We start from the raw sequence: 17,131 nt of genomic DNA on the forward strand, positions 1-17,131 counted from the left end.
AAATAATTATGTTGAAATAAGTAGTTTGAGAATTAAAGGTATTAGGCTGGCTTGGCCCTTCATAGCAAAGTTAAGAAACAGGTTAGGGAAGTTTTACATTCCAGAGATCACTAGAGCAAAATGATGAAAACACACTACCCTGGTGAGATAGAGGTCTTATTGAACTTTAAACCTCTATAACCTCAGATTATAAATTATAACTCCTCTCTTTATTATTCCTTAAGAAGAAACAAAAAGATTACAGATATTCACCTATTAACTACAATATTTTTTTCTCCCAAGCATGTTATCTTTCACCACAAAGCATATGATGACCACAAAGTTGTAAACCGTGTTCTTGGAAGAAAATTGTATTTGTTCTCTTGATTATAGTAGTGATTCTGCATTTGTTTTACTCAGACCCACATTAAATATGTTTTATATCACTACCTAGTATGTATATAGATAGATAAATAGATAAATAATACTGGTACTGAACTTTTATTAAAAAGTACTTTTTATTCTTTTTAGTTAATATTTGTTCTTTGAAAGGTACTGGGTCTCACAACACACAATGTGTGCTGGTATTCTTTATTCTATTTCTTCCTATTGTGTAAAATATTGATCACAATCCACTAAATTAATTTCATGATCCAGTAGTGGGTCATAGCCAGTGGTGTGACGCTAAATGTTTTAATGGTTTGCTCCATCCCTGAATAAAAGCCCTAATATGTAGGGTTTCCTGATTTCCATGATATAAATACACCCAGTTTGGCCAATTTCAAGCTATCAACCTGTTGTCACTGAATGCTGAACTGGGAAGAGATGACACAATCTCTCTCTCTCTGGAGCCAACTTCACTGCACCACTGGCTTTAACCCACAGTTTGAAATAAACATAAATTTATGTTTGTTATATGTAAGTGAATTCGTTGTCTTGTTGATGCTAGGAGAATGTTGCTCTTTATGGTTGAGCAGGTATTCCTGCCAATGCGGGGAGGTTTGGTCGGTGCATGATGCAGATACACAATGCACAGTGCAGGGAGAGAGGAGGCCAAAGGACAGAGAAGACTTTTTTATGTTTAATTTTTTCTTGTCTTGCCATAAAATACAAATTTTATTTCACAAGAGTATAGGTCTGATTTACATAGTTGAATTATATTTATCCTTTTAGTTTTAATATATTCAAGAAACTGGTAAGACATGAATGCTTCAGAAATCTGGGCAGTTCAGTATAATTTCAATATGCCTGTTATCCTTAGATAATATTTTGAATACCATATACAGTTAACCTTATTTAAAGGCTAAAATGAATATCAAGAAATTTTCATAGAATTGTGCTATAGCCTTTGATGCTTATTTTAAGCTATAACATTCTAAGGTGAGAAATAAGTTTCCAAACTTTTACAACTAAAATTCAAATGTTATCTTTACTTGAGAATGTGTCAGTCTCTACCTGGCAAGTCTTCAGATACCCTTGAAGAGTATTTGTAAGGAAGCCTAGAGAGTCTTAGTCGATCCTTGAAAAGGATAACAAGGAACAGAGACTGAACTTCAAAACAAAAGGGTTGGTAAATGATATATATTTGACTTAAAAAACAATTTTTTTGTGTGAGAAACTATAAGCTGCCTATCAACGTAAATTTTATTTTTATTTTTATAAAGCATTATAAAAATGACACAGATGCATGTCACACACACAAAATTAAATTTTAATAAAGTACTTTGTACTGTGAATAAACTAAAAATATTAAGCATTTATTTATTTACCTTTTAACATAAGTAATGCATGGATATATTATCATTAATAAAAAAATTCTGACAGTATACAAACATGTACAATAAAAAGTTAAAGCCCTTTTTTGGCATCACTACCCACAGTGACACTGCCTTCTCATACTTCTTTCTATGCATGTACCTATACAAATATATATATGTACAAATATTTAGGATTTAAGATAAATGTAATGATTCACTAATTCATTTACCTATTCTTCTAACAAATATTTATTGCATGTCTACAATGTGCCAGGTACTTTTTTAGGAGCTAAAGAAATGGAAGGAAAAATGTTCCTGCTGTCATGTCCTGTCATTCGATCCTAGTGGGTAGAGACAGCAGAGGAATAAGCAAATAGATAGATAGATAGATTTATATCTATCTATCTGTCTATCTATATCCTAATATATCCTAATGTACCCCCTGCCCTGCCTTTCCCCTGTGGTAACCATACATTTGTTTTCTATGCTGTGAGTCAGTTTCTGTTTTGTAAATGAGTTCATTTGTATCATTTTTTTTTAGATTCCACATATAAGTGATATCATATTATACTTGTCTTTCTCTGACTTACTTCACTTAGTATGATAATCTTTAGGTCCATCCATTTTGCTGCAAGTGGCATTTTTTCATTCTTTTTTATGACTGAGTAATATTCCATTGTATATATGTACCTCATCCTCTTTATCCATTCACCTGTCAGTGGATACTTAGGTTGCTTTTATGTCTTGGCTATTGTAAATGGTGCTGCTATGAACGTTGGGGTGCATGTATCTTTTTGAATTAGAGTTTTCTCCAAATATATGCCCAAGGGTGGGACTGCTGGATCATATGGCAACTCTCTTTTTAGTTTTTTAAGGAACCTCCATACTGTTTTCCATAGTGGCTGCACCAATTTACATTGTCACCAGCAGTACAGGAGGGTTCCCTTTTCTCCACACCCTCTCCAGCATTTATTATTTGTAGAATTTTTGATGATGGCCATTCTGACTGGTGTGAGGTGATACCTCATTGTAATTTTGATTTGCATTTCTCTAATAATGAGATGTTGGGCATTTTTTCATGTGCCTATTTGCCATCTGTATGTCTTCTTTGAAGAAATGTTTATTTAGGTCTTCTGCCCATTTCTTGATTGGATTGTTTTTTTGATATTGAGCTGTTTATATATTTTGGAAGTTAATCTGTTGTCGGTTGCATTGTTTGAAAATATTTTCTCCCATTCCGTAGGTTGTCTTTTCATTTTGTTTATGGTTTCCTTTGCTGTGCAAAAGCTTATAAGTTTGATTAGGTCCCATTTGTTTATTCTTGCTTTTATTTCTTTTGCCTTGGGAGACTGACCTGAGAAAACATTGGTACAATTTATGTCAGAGAATGTTTTGCCTATGTTCTCTTCTTGGAGTTTTATGATGTCATGTCTTATATTTAAGTCTTTAAGCCATTTTGAGTTTATTTTTGTGTATGGTGTGAGGGAGTGTTCTAACTTCATTGATTTACATGTGGCTGTCCAGCTTTCCCAACACCACTTAATGAATAGACTGTCTTTTCTCCATTTATATTCTTGCCTCCTTTGTTGAAGATTAATTGACTGTAGCTGTGTGGGTTTATTTCTGGGCTCTCTATTCTGTTCCATTGATCCTATGTCTGTTTTTGTGCCAATACCACACTGTTTTGATTACTGTAGCTTTGTGGTATTGTCTGAAGTCTGGGAGGGTTATGCCTTCAGCTTTTTCCTTTTTCCTCAGGATTGCTTTGGCAATTCTGAGTCTTTTGTGGTTCCATATGAATTTTAGGATTATTTGTTCTAGTTCTGTGAAAAATGTCATGGATAATTTGATAGGGATCACATTAAATCTGTAGATTACTGTGGGTAGTGTGGCCATTTTAACAATATTAATTCTTCTAGTTCAAGAACATGGGATATCTTTTTATTTCTTTGAATCATTTTCAGTTACCTTTATCAATGTTTTATAGTTCTCAGCATGTAAGTCTTTCACCTCCTTGGTCAGCTTTATTCCTACTTTTTTTTTTTTTGACACAATTTTAAAAGGGATTTTTTTTTTTTTTTTACTTTCCTTTCTGATATTTCATTGTTAGAATAAGGAAATTCAACAGATTTCTGTACGTTAATCTTGTAACCTGCTACCTTGCTGAATTAGTTTATCTGTTCTAATAGTCTTTAGGCTTTTCTATATAGACTATTATGTCATCTGCATATAATGACAATTTTACCTCTTCCCTGCCAGTTTGGATACCTTTTATTTATTTTCTTGTCTGATTTCTGTGGCTAGGACTTCTAATACTATGTTGAATAGAAGTGGTAAGAGTGGGCATCCTTGTCTTGTTCCAGATTTTAGCAGGAAGACTTTCAGCTTTTCCCTGTTGAGTATTATGTTGGTGTGCATTTGTCATAAATAGCTTTTATTATATTGAGATACGTTTTCTCTATACCCACTTTGGTGAGAGTTTTTACTGTGAATGGATGCTGAATTTTATCAAATGCTTTTTCTGCATCTGTTGAGGTGATCATGTGGTTTTTTTCTTTTCTTTTGTTGCTGTGGTCTATCACATTGATTGATTTGTGTATGTTGAACCATCCTCGTGACCCTAGGATGAATCCAACTTGATCATGGTATATAATCCTTTTTATATGTTGTTGCATTCAGTTTGCTAATATTTTGTTGAGGATTTTCGCATCTGTGTTCATCAAAGATACTGGCCTGTAATTTTCTTTTTTGGTAGTATCTTTGTCTGGTTTTGGTATTAGAATAATGGCGTCTTCATAGAATGATTTTGAGAGTGTTCCCTCCTCTGCAGTCTTTTGGAAGAGTTTGAAAAGAATTGGTATAAGTTCTTCTTTGTACGTTTGGTAGAATTCCTCAATGAAACCATCTGGTCCTGGACTTTTGTTTGTAAAGTTTTTTCTTTATTACAGATTCTATTTCAAGTCTAGTGATAATTGTTCAAATTATCTGTTTCTTCTTGATTCAGTTTTCATGGGCCTTATATTTCTAGAAACTTGTCCACTACTTCTAGGTTGTCCAATTTATTGGCATATAATTGTTCATAGTATTCTCTTATGGTTTCTTTTTTGTATTTCTGTGGTATTGGTTTTTATTTCTCCTCTTTCATTTCTTTTTTTGTTTATTTGGTCCTCTCTCTTTTCTTCTTGGTGAGTGGCCAGAGGTTTGTCGATTTTGTTTATCCTTTCAAAATCCCAGCTCTTGGTTTTATTGATTTTTTTCTAATTTTTTTGAATCTCTATTTTATTTATTTCCTCTCTGATCTTTATTATTTCTTTCTTTATGCTGACTTTAGGTTTCATTTGTTTTTCTTTTTCTAATTCTTTTAGGTGGTAGGTTAGGTTGTTTATTTGAGATTTTTCTTGCTTTATGAGGAAGGCCTATGTTGCTATGAACTTCCCTCTTAGGACTGCTTTTGCTGCATCCCATGTGTTTCGTATGTTTGTGTTTTCATTGTCATTTGTCTCAAGGTATTTTTAAATTTCCTCTTTGATTTCATTGTTGACCCATTGGTTTTTTAGTAGCATGTTGCTTAGTCTCCATGTAATCATTTTCTTCTCATTTCTCTTTGTGTGGTTGATCTCTAGTTTCCTGTTGTTGTGGTCAGAAAAGATGCTTGAACTAATTTCTGTCCTCTTAAATTTGTTGAGGCTTTTTTTGTGAAGGGACACTGTTTTATATGAAGCAGTCAGGGAAGACCTTGTTGTTAACATAACATTTGAGCAGACATTTGAAGGATGAGAGAGGGACCAATGCAGTTATTCTGGAGAAATAGTGTTCCAGGCAGAGGGAACAGCAAGTAAAAAGCCCAAAGGGAGGAGCTTGCCTGCCTTTTTCAAGGAACACTGCAGACACCAGTATGGATGAAACAAAGTGTCAAGATCAGAAGCTGGGAGATCAGTTAGGAAGCTGATCTAGATGAGAGATGATGGTGGTTTAGATCAGAGAGGAGCAGTAGAAGAAATGGTTAAACTCTCAATATTATTTTTAAAGTATTGCTAGCAGAACTTATTGACAGATGCAATGGGAGTGTGAAGGAAAGAAGAAAGCCAAGTGTAATTCAAAGATTTTTGGCCTGAAACAATGGGAAAATGGAATTGTCATTTAGTGAACTGGATACAACTGCTGAAAGAATAGAATTGAGGTAGAAATTGTTTAGTTTTGGACAGGTTGAGTTTGACCTTCCTTTTAAAAATTCAAGTGTGGAGGCTATATTATCAGTGGATAGATAATTCTGGGTTTCTGAGGACAAATCTGGGTTAAAGATAAATCCCTGAGTTACTAACATATAGATACTAAGTCTGAGTGAGATCACTTAGGGAGCAGAAATGTTGAAAAGAAGTACAGAGACTGAACCTAGGAATATTCCAAAGGGGTTTGGGAAGATAAGGAGGACCAGCAAGGTGACCTAATAAGGAAGAACAGTACAGTGTTGCTCTCTTACTTAGCAACGTATCTTGGAGCTCTCTCCATTGTTAACATATATAGATTTACTAAATTTGTTTAATACAGGACAAAGTATTCCTTGGAATGGATGTACCATATTCTATTTTGCTTCTGCTGTGTTGATGGTATTTTTTTTCTAATTTTCTCCTCTAACTATAATTTTTATCTAGTTCCATGGTCTATCTGGATTATTTTTGTTTATTTGCAAAATGGTTTTATTTTTATATTTTTCTGAATGCTATTTATTGAATAATCCATGCTTTCACACATTGATAGGAAATAACAGCTTTCTCAGATAGTGCATTTTTAGGTTCTCTTCTTTTCCCTTAATCTGTTGGTTCCTGTGATAATACTATACTGTTAAAATTACTGTAGTTTATTTGAACCTTTGAAATCCAGTAGAGCAAGTTCCTCAAAGTTCTTATTTTTCAGAATTTTCTTAGCTAACCTCATTCATTTTTCTTTTATATGAGTTTTACTTATTTATTTACTTTAAAAAGAGTGACCATTTTACTTCATTGGTCTGTGTAAGACATACAGATGAAATTTTATATTTTTTAGAGACCAGATATAGGGTTACTGAGTGAGTTTCCCCAAAGAAGAGATTTCAGTCACGAAGGGCTCGCTAACTGCAGCTCATTTATTGTCTGGGCTCAGCAATGGAAGCCAGGATATTCAGTGCACGTATGGTGAACAATGCCAGATAGGAGAGTCGAACAATAAGGCTTTTGTTTCGTATTTTGCTAGAGTTCTTTCTAATATTTCTAGTGTAGATGCAAAAAGGGTAGACCATCTTTTAGAGAAGGAGATAGTTAATATTTAAAAATTTTATTTAATATTAACAATTAGGAAGCATTTTAAAATTTGATGATGAAATATTTTATTTATCCAGAGATCTTGGCAAGAGGAAAATTGAAATGTTGATCACATCAACAATTTAATAAGGCTTAGGTAGAAAAGTTTACTTGAGTCTTCATTTGGGATTAAAGTATATGTGGTTTACAGTGCAAATTCATAGAAAAGTTGCAAAATGTTTTATGCTTAAAAAGAGTGATTTTTAAATTATCTCATTTTCTTTATAATGTATAGATCAAAATAAACATTGCTGACCAGATTTAAAGTAAAAGCTGATTTTTTTTTTTTTTTTTTTTTTTTTTTTGCGGTACGCGGGCCTCCCACTGCCGTGGCCTCTCTGCGGAGCACAGGCTCCGGACGCGCAGGCCCAGCGGACATGGTTCATGGGCCCAGCCACTCCACAGCATGTGGGATCTTCCCGGACCGGGGCACGAACCCGTGTCCCCTGCATTGGCAGGCGGACTCTCAACCACTGCGCCACCAGGGAAGCCCTAAAAGCTGATTTTGATAATTTGTGTGTCAAATGAGTTTTAGAGTCAGATTGTTAAAGTCCATTAAAAAAGAAAAAAAGCCTGTTGGGATTTTTATTGACATGCATTGAACTTAAAGATCATTATGGGAATAAATTATGTCTTTGATATTTTTTTCTCTTTGTAACATAAATTATCTTTTCATTTATTTGGTTGTTGTTTCACATATTTGTGTTAATCTTGCCCAGTTTTAGTTTGGTTTATTCCTAAGGATTTTGTTGGGTTTTTTTTCTTCATATAAGAAATATTTATTGGGTGCCTGACACATGCTGGTCACTGTTCTAGGGACCAGGGGTACAAGATTGATCAAAACCAAGTCCCTGCCCTCATTAAGTTTATACTCTGATAGAAGGCATCAGGGAATAGAAAAACAAATAAATAGATACATAATGTCAGGTTATAAACAGGAGAAAAACTAAACATGGAGAGGAGGGTCAGATATGTGAAGAGTAAAGCAAAATCTCTGAAAAATCACTTTATAGGGCTTCCCTGGTGGCGCAGTGGTTGAGAGTCCGCCTGCCGATGCAGGGGACATGGGTTCGTGCCCCGGTCTGGGAAGATACCACATGCCGTGGAGCAGCTGGGCCCGTGAGCCATGGCCACTGAGCCTGCGCGTCCGGAGCCTGTGCTCCGCAACAGGAGAGGCCACAGCAGTGAGAGGCCCGCGTACCACAAAAAAAAAAAAAAAAAAAAAATCACTTTATATATTTTTTCCCTATCTTTTTTTCCTATCTTTCAATAATAGTCATTGTTGTTTTAAATAAGATAGTCTAAAACCCTCTATATACAAAGGTATAATGTAAGTTGAGATTATTAATTTAGGTGACAAAAATTTGTCTCTAACAGCATAATACCTGTTTATTTTTCCTAGATAAAATTATATGTCAGATTTCATTAGGTCTAAAGAAAATTTAAAAGTGTGTATTTTCAAAGTAGAGTGAGGACATGTAGATAATCTTGTTTCATCTGTGTAATTCTGTTGATTCAGTTCAACAAAGTTCTGTAGTAGGCAGCAGAGGATGTATGATAAGTGAGATACTCTCTTTCCCCTTAGGGAGCTCATGATGTAGTGAGGAATTCACAAGCAATTACGTAGAACTTTCTTGCTTGTCTGAGAGTGATATATTCGTGACCTATAGATTTTAATCAACTACAGATATGAATTATTGAAAAGATGAATGAAAGAAGTAATGAGTGATGGATGTATAAACCAAATGCTATTAAGACTAGAAGAGAGAGAGTAATTTTTCATAACTAAGGGATAAAGGAAAGCTTTCTAAAAAAGGTGACATTTGGTCTTCATTTAGAAAGATGAACAAAGAAATTAGGGCCAGATTATGAGAGCCATGAATGCTATACTGAGGTCTCAGAATATTATTCAGTGGAAAGCAAAGTATACTTTGTTCCATAAAAATATTTTTGAGTGTTTAATGCAAAAAAGTTGCATACATTCATTTACATTTCTGAAAAGTAGTAATTTTTCGCATAATAGAAGATAGACTGGCATGGAGCTAGATCAGGACAGGGAGACTGGTTAGGGAGTAGTTATAAGAGTCCAAAGCAAGGATACTTTAGATAAGGACAGTAGGAGGAGACAACAATTTACCAGGCCTTTTCAGAGATAAAACCAACTAACATGGTAACCAATGGTAGGGAAATGTGGTAGGGTCAGGGTAAGGGTGGCAGTGAAGGCTAAACATGATGGCAGGGTTTTAGGTTGGTTGACTATATAATGATATATCATTATGGGTGAAGATCAGATTTGTGGGCTTAGGAAATGAGTTTATTTTTGCATATTTTTCATTTTAGAAATGTTCAGCAAATAGTTTAAAATTCTTACGTCAAAATCCAGAAAGAAGTTCAGACTGAAATAATGTGGGAATTAAATTTAAAGGAGTAGATGTAATTGCCCAGAAACTGGAGTGAGGTATCTACAAGCCAAGGATTGCCAGCAACCACCAGAAGCTAGGAAGAGGCAAGCAGAGATTCTTTCCTAGAGCATTTGGAGTGAGCATGATCCAACTGATACCTTGATTTCAGACCTCTAGCCTCCAGAACCGTGAGAGAATACATTTCTGTTGTTTTCAGCTACCCAATGTGTGGCCATTTGTTATGGCAGCCCTCTGAATGTATTACAGGGATCATGAGTACGTATTGAGATATGGACAAGATTGTCTAGGGAAAGAGTATAGATAGGGCAAGAGTTCAGACTAATTTTAGGCAATTTAGATAGACTTAACTATGCCCAAATTTTACTTTAAAAAGCAGTAAGACCAGGCAAATGTGATACTTGGTTACCATACAAAAGTTTTAGTACCCATTACATTCTACCTAGCCGCTTCATACTTTTGTTTACCAGATGAAGGCATGTGAGTTTATGAGCCTTTATTCAAAGAAGTATAAAAGGGGCTTGGGGAATGAGAGGATTAAGCCTTAAGAACATTTAATAGACAGAAAATAATGAGCTATCAAGGGGCTATGAAGAGCATTAGGCCACAAATAAGAGAGAATGATACCATGGAAGCCAGGTGAAGAGAATGTTTTAAGGAGGGAGTATCAGAAGCTCTCGAAAATCTACAGTAAGAAAAATACCCATTGGGTTTGGTCTCAGATGCTGGTGATGATGGAAACAAGAGCTGTTTGAGTGGCCTTTGTAGATCTTTTCAGAAAGATACTGTTACTCTTAATATAGAGGAAGGACGAGAAGGCAAAAAGAAAGGGAAAAAGAATTTTTTAGCAGGTATTACATTTACCCAGTCAAGAGCTAATGAAGATTGAAAACGAAAAGGAGATATAATTAAGAGGATGCGTATATAAGAACTTGGAGATTAAAGGAGAGAAGAATAAAAGGTTGTTCTAAAATTCAAACTTGTTTAATTAAGTGGATAATATTATTAACACAAGAAGGAAGAACTAGTAGAACATCTACATTTACAAGAGTAATGTATTTCTAAAGCCAGCAAAGACTAAGAAACTGGGCATATATGCAGAGAAAACCATAATTCAAAAAGGCACATGCACCCCAATGTTCATTGCAGCAGTATTTACAGTAGCCAGGTTATGGAAGCAATTTAAATGCCCATCGACAGACAAATGGATAAAGAAGATGTGGTACATATATGCAATGGAATATTACTCAGCCATAAAAAGGAATGAAATTGGGTCATTTGTAGAGATGTGAGTGGACCTAGAGACTGTCATACAGAGTGAAGTAAGTCAGAAAGAGAAAAACAAATATCGTATATTAACGCATATATGTGGAATCTAGAAAAATGGTACAGATGAACCCATTTTCAAGGCAGAAATAGAGACATAGATGTAGAGAATAAACGAATGGACATCAAGTGGGGAATGCCGGGCAGGAGGGTGGTGGGATGAATTGGGAGATTGGGATTGACATATATACACTAATATGTATAAAATAGATAACCAATAAAAACAAGCCATATCTCATGTAAAAAAAAAAGACTAAGAAATGAAATAGAAGAAAAAAACAAGAGGCTTCATCTACTCCAAAATTATCATTTAAAGATAGCATGAAAGTGCTCATAAAGGAAAGCAACTTGATTCACTGATAAGGAAGTTTAATGCCCAGTTTAACTAGATTTGAATATAAGTATATGAACACAGTTAAATAGGAGACCGAGACTTAACAATGGAAATGGTGAACACAGTGACTTTGATACAGGACGTAGAAGGGAGCCTCATTCTTCACTGCAGTCAGAATGAAGCTGGTGAAATAGATTCTAAAGATTATATTGAATCAGTATATGAAAGGCTTTGTTTGAGGGTGTCTCTCTGTATCAGTTTTTTGCACTTGTTCTCTTACAAATTGAACAGCTGTGAGGCTACTGTGACCTCAGTCAAAGAGGAAACTGACGCAGACTCAGAAAACTTCAAGGTGATTATACAATCATTGGGTTGTCCAGAGGAGTGAGTCTTTAATGTGGTTTCACATAGCCCTGAGCCAAGGCTGGCAATTGCTGTAAACTGCCCTAGGACCTTAAAGTTCATGGGTGTTTTGGATAGAGATTTGGGGAGCCATGTGCATGGAGTAAGACTGCCCTTCAGCTGTCCTTCACACTGTTATGTAGGGTTGAAGGGAGAACTTTCTTACACACAGGTTAAGGGCACCCTTCTGTAGGCCTTCACTGTGGTGGCAAAGAGAAGTTTTAATAGCCCTAAGGAAGACAGTAACCCTCCTCCCTACCTTGTCACCTTCATCAACACAAGTTAGGGAACATGCTTGCCATCTTTCAGCCTCCATTTCTCCAGTGACAGCCCTGTGTGCTCAGTGTGTGACTGCTCCCCTGCTGGCTTCCATGCTATATCATCTGAAATCAAGGGGAATGCCAGGAGTCCTGTGTATCCGTGTCTGCATCTTCCCTTTATCAACTGTCAAGCCCAGAACTCTGTATTCCCCTGAAAAATTCCTTCCTCCGCCCCTACCACAACACTCACAGCTTCACCACTATCTCTCTAGGGGTGGTAAAGACCAAATCCCATCGTGCCTTTGATCCCCATTCATGTCAGCCCTCACCAGAAACCCTGGCGTCACAATTCATTCCTGATTTCTGGGATTCTCATCAAATGTATCTCTATATGTCCTTTGTTCTGACTAGTCTTCTACGTCTCCTCAATTCCAAAATTTTCTGGAATTTGGTCATTCATTACTAAAAGTGTCTTTATCTGAAAATTCCTTTACTGTCTAATCAAAACTTAGCTCTTTGCTGAGGAAGCATACTTCCCATCCTCATCGAGCAGTGCGTTTTTCTGTCTCAGTTCCCTTGTATGAGGTAATTAGCCTCTTGATTGCTACTTCAAGACTGTATGCATCATCTAATGCTGTTTCAGAAATCACCACAAAACTGAATGGCTTAGAGACAGAATAAATTTTATTATCTCTTACAGTTTCTATAGGTCAACAATTTGAGAGTAACTTTGACATGGATTTCTTAGATTTTTTTTTTCCTGGAAATAATATACCCCTTCCATTGTAATATATTTTCCAGAAATACTCTTCCCATTTCAATCTAATGATAAGTTATAATTTTTCTCAGTCAGTTTTTTTAGATTATTATTGGCAGAGGAAATTTCTACCTGTTTTCAGACAAGTAGACCTGCTTTTTTCCTGGCAACATAAGGTGAATTGCAGAGCAATGATGGCGCACTAATTATACTTTTCATTACAAATGCATTGCTTGTTTCTTAAGTGGGATTCTTTTCATGTTCTGTAGTAAGTTGACTTTCATCTCTTCTTTTCCCCTAGTAGAAGTTTATTTTGTAGGTATTTGGTTGGGATATTATAAGTTGAGAAATTGCTGGCTAATCATTTTAAATGGTAAAATGTTCTGGTATTATGTTTTTGGAGATTAACTGTATCCTGTTGGAAGCACTTTGTTTGTTTTTCATTGTCTTCCCCTAATATTTACATGGCTTGCTTCCTCGTTTAAATCTCTGCTCAAATATCACATCCTCAAAGAAGACTTCTGTATTAATTAGGGCAGAAGTATTCAACTAGTGTGCTGTGGATGCTATATGGGAGTTCCCGGGATACTGCTTCCTTCATCCCATAGGTTTTTGCCTCAACACAGTTATCTGTTTATTCCACTGTGATGTACAAAATTTGCCATATTCCCAGAGGGCTGAGCTACAAAAAAAGTTTGGGAAGCATTAAGATAAAGATTTAGGTGCAAAATGGGTTCAAACCCAAAGTAACAGTGACTTCAACAAGACAGATGGATATTTCTGTTTCAGTCCAGAGGTAGACAGAGTTAGTAAGGGAGCTCTGCAACAAAAAGCCTTCCAAGAACCCAGAGTCCTTCTATTTTGTTGCTCCACCATCTGCTTGCCAACATGAACACATTCGAGGGATGAAGTAGGGTGGAAAGTGTGGGGGAAAGATCATGCCCCCCCCCCCACTCCTCTTTGAGCATTTGCACACATCATTTCTGCCCTCATCCAGTTAGCCAAAACTTACCCTCTAGCTATCCTAGTGACTGCATGGGAGTCTGGGAATTGCAGTCTTTAACCTGAGCAGCTGAATAGCCAGGTAAAAATTGAGTGCTGTTACTACAAGGAAGAAGGAGAGAACAGATGGGGGAAGGGAAAGAACTAGCTGTTTTATTGGTTAGCACTTTTCCTAACACTCTCAATAAAAGACCACAACCCCATTTCTCTAGCCCTTTACCCTTTACAGTAAAGTTTATATATTTCTTTCTTCAGTTGTAAGAAAAAAATTGACGTACTTAGAGTAACCCTTTGATTTAGCAATAATCATGTTTCAGTTAAATCATAAAGCCTTCAGTAAAACTCAAACTGCTGTTTCAAGGCATCTTGGAAATTGACAGAGAAGTAGTCCAGGGTCCCTAGTTACTGGATAGGCTTCAAGGGCTCCATGATTCCTGGGCACTTGTAAAGTGAAATTGTTTATATAGCCTGGTGGTTAAGAGTATGGCCCCTGGTGTCAGACTGCCTGGGTTTAAATTCCAACTCTGCCATGTGCTAGATTTGCAACTTAGGCAGTTTTCTTAACCTCCCTGTGCTCACTTTCTCTATCTGAAACATGAGAATAATAGTATACCTATTTCACAGAATTGCTGTGGGGACTAGTTAATACATTTAACGCTCTTAGCATTTAAAGCTAGTTATTACATTTAAAGCACTTACAATAGTGCCTAACAATATTAAGTGCTGTATAAATACTAGCATTATTATTATTTATATTCCTAGGGCAGGGTCAGTATCTTCCATCTGAGTATCAATAACGTCTATTGTAAATCTTACTTTAATACCTGAAAGAAATCACTATCACAGGCTTATGATCTGCATGAAATTTAAATTTTCTCTATTTTAATAAAAAATCATTTGCCCTTTCATAACACAGAAGTTTATTTAGTGGAATCTACCTCAACAGTATTTTCTTTTAAAGCATTTTCTTGTTTTCTAGTTCCTGTTTTACTTAACCTAATAGAAAATTTATATTCATCTCAGTTTTCTTTTAATTGCCACAGTTTTGATAGGCTTAAGCTTTTCTAGACTTTAATTTAAAATAGAAATTTTTTTTTTTCCTTTTGAGAAACCCTGTGCAGTTAATAGTTGTACATAAGGGGCTTACACATCTGCAAGTTGCACGTGTAACTCTGTTAGTGAGTTGGGCAGCAGATACCTGTGATTAAGCAGAAAATGTTGATTTTTTTTGTTGTTACTTGAACCATAAATGCAGTTGAGCCAAACTGAATCACAGTTGAAAATCTTACAGCCTGTCAAGGGAGTGAAAAAATAAGAGCCTATACAGCTGTTCATTTTCTGGAAAGTGAACATCGTGGCTGGAAAAAAAATTGGTGCTTCAACATTGTTAGGAATGAATTAATATTGTTCTATAATAAATTGCCAAATGTCACATTTAATAAACCATTTTATTAGAAAGTCGGGTCAGCAGTAAATGCCCAGTATCTCATTACTTACCTTCTATAGTTACACTGAACATGCAAAGTAGTTCCATTTTAAATTGCTTTTGCTAAATATTTGAGAAATAATTTTGGCAAATTGGTTGGTATCAGACCTGGAGCTTAAATACAAAACAGCTGTTGTTGAGAAAATACCATTTTCATAACATTAATATGCTTTTAATTAACATACTGGAATGAACTGTTAAACATTACCACTTACATGTTTAACTACTGTTTGACTTTCAAATGACTGATTTGCTTTCTCAATAGATTATTTACTTTAACTAAAAGAGGAAGAATTTTATTTAAATAATCCGTATTTTTATTCCATCTGCAGAATGTACCCAAGAAAAGTGGGGATTTCCAATGTGCCACTATTTAAAGGAAGAGAGATGGTGCTGTGGCCGGAATGCCAGAATGTCAGCATGTTTGGTATGACTGTTTTTTTTCCTGGACTTAGAGTTTTATCCAGATGTTGCAGAATTATATTTATTTATTTTTGGCTTCATTAAATGCCAAATTTTGCAGAGTGTCATAATTAATGTTTTTGTGCATTGCAAATTATGAGGAAAAAAATGACTTACCTTTCCAACATTACTCTGCATGCAGTGTGATAACAATTTATAATTATACTATAATTCTACATTATAGTACTTAATTTCTTACATATAATTACTTTAATTATCATATAAAATGTACCAACAACCAAGTCTTAAACACAGAATTACTGTAGTGCTTTATCCACAGCTCTGTGGTATGTTTGTGTTTGTTTGTAGCAGATCATTTGGCCTCCTAATTTTTTATAAAATGGGAAAAATATTATTAAGCTACCTGGGATATGAAGTAACTATCTAGTTAAGTGAAATCTTTATTTAGCTCGTGTCCTTAGACCTAGAACACTTTAGCCACAGTCTTCTCTGTGGTGTTATGTTGGTTTAAAAAGGAACAGATGCCAGTTAAATGGTATAAGTGGACTTTGTCATCATAAATTTAAAATATAGCTTTTAAAATAATGTGTTTAATGCCCAATCCCAAGATAAATTAACTATTTTGTAGTCATTATCTCAATATTTTTTATATTGCCAGTAACACAGCAATATAAAAAAGTGTTCTAGTGTTCTGGGTCACATATCTGAGAATTAACTTCGAAATCTTATTTATGCTCAAATAATGATTTCCTTTTGTGAGTCCTCTTAAAATACTTTTCTGGGAATTTGGCTTTCTTTCATTATATTTGTAAATGATACTCATTTAGGGTCTTGTTAGAATGGGAGGTCATTCTTGGAATGACTTGGTTCCCAGAATGCTGGCAGCTTATACCCTCTAGGCAAGAAACTGAAATAGTCTTTTATAGGGAATCTGATTAGCCTAAGAGAAAAGACTAAAGGTATTGGCATTAGGGATTTCACAATGAAATAGGACCTTTGTGGTGAGATCCACAATTAAAAGTCCTCACTCATAAGCACAGTGCTTCTAATCAAGTTTATGATTACCACATTTTAATTATCAAAAAGCCAAGAATCACTAGTTGTCTAAGAAAGTCTAACATGAAAGAAAAGAGATCAGATAAACAAATAGAAGAGTAGCAACTTGGAGGAAATGGATACTATCCAAAGTAAAATAAAATAACTATTAGTATCCCTTAGAAAATAAAATGATATAATATATCCACAAAATAAAAATGTTTGCTATAAAAATAAACATTCAACAAACCAAAAAGAAGAGTTTTTGAAAAATAAATTCCAGAATGTAGAATTTGTCAACCGTGCCACACTTAAGAACTTTGCCTGACCAATGTCAGCTTCTCATGGAATGCCCCTCTCCTAAACTTTATCCCTGTCTTTGCTCACCTTGACTTCTTTTTTTGATGCTAATCTAGGAAAGTCTAAGGAACATATTTCTTTTGGTGCATCTTGTTTTATTGCCTTTTGCTCCATAACTGACCTTTTCTACAAATATTCAAAACTTAAGGGGTTGAGAGAGACACACAGAGAGAGAGAGAGAGAGAGAGAGAGAGAGAAGTATACCTTTCTGGTGACACTTTCAGATAAATTGTTAAGGGTACTAACCAGAGGGG

At 35.2% G+C, this 17,131-nt stretch overlaps 1 protein-coding gene across 8 annotated transcripts in view; it reads left to right on the forward strand.

The window, feature by feature from the left end:
* Nucleotides 1-17,131, forward strand: part of METTL25 (methyltransferase like 25) — a 118,338-nt gene that overhangs the window by 49,635 nt on the left and 51,572 nt on the right. For all 8 annotated transcript variants that reach the window (XM_082850905.1, XM_082850904.1, XM_082850903.1 and 5 more), the window contains one exon: nt 15,392-15,486. In XM_082850905.1, the coding sequence (XP_082707031.1) occupies nt 15,392-15,486 (95 nt within the window). The remainder of the gene's footprint in view (nt 1-15,391; nt 15,487-17,131) is intronic.

Source organism: Leucopleurus acutus, assembly GCF_964270905.1.
Source record: "Leucopleurus acutus genome assembly, chromosome: 11".
In the NCBI taxonomy this organism is placed as follows: domain Eukaryota; kingdom Metazoa; phylum Chordata; class Mammalia; order Artiodactyla; family Delphinidae; genus Leucopleurus; species Leucopleurus acutus.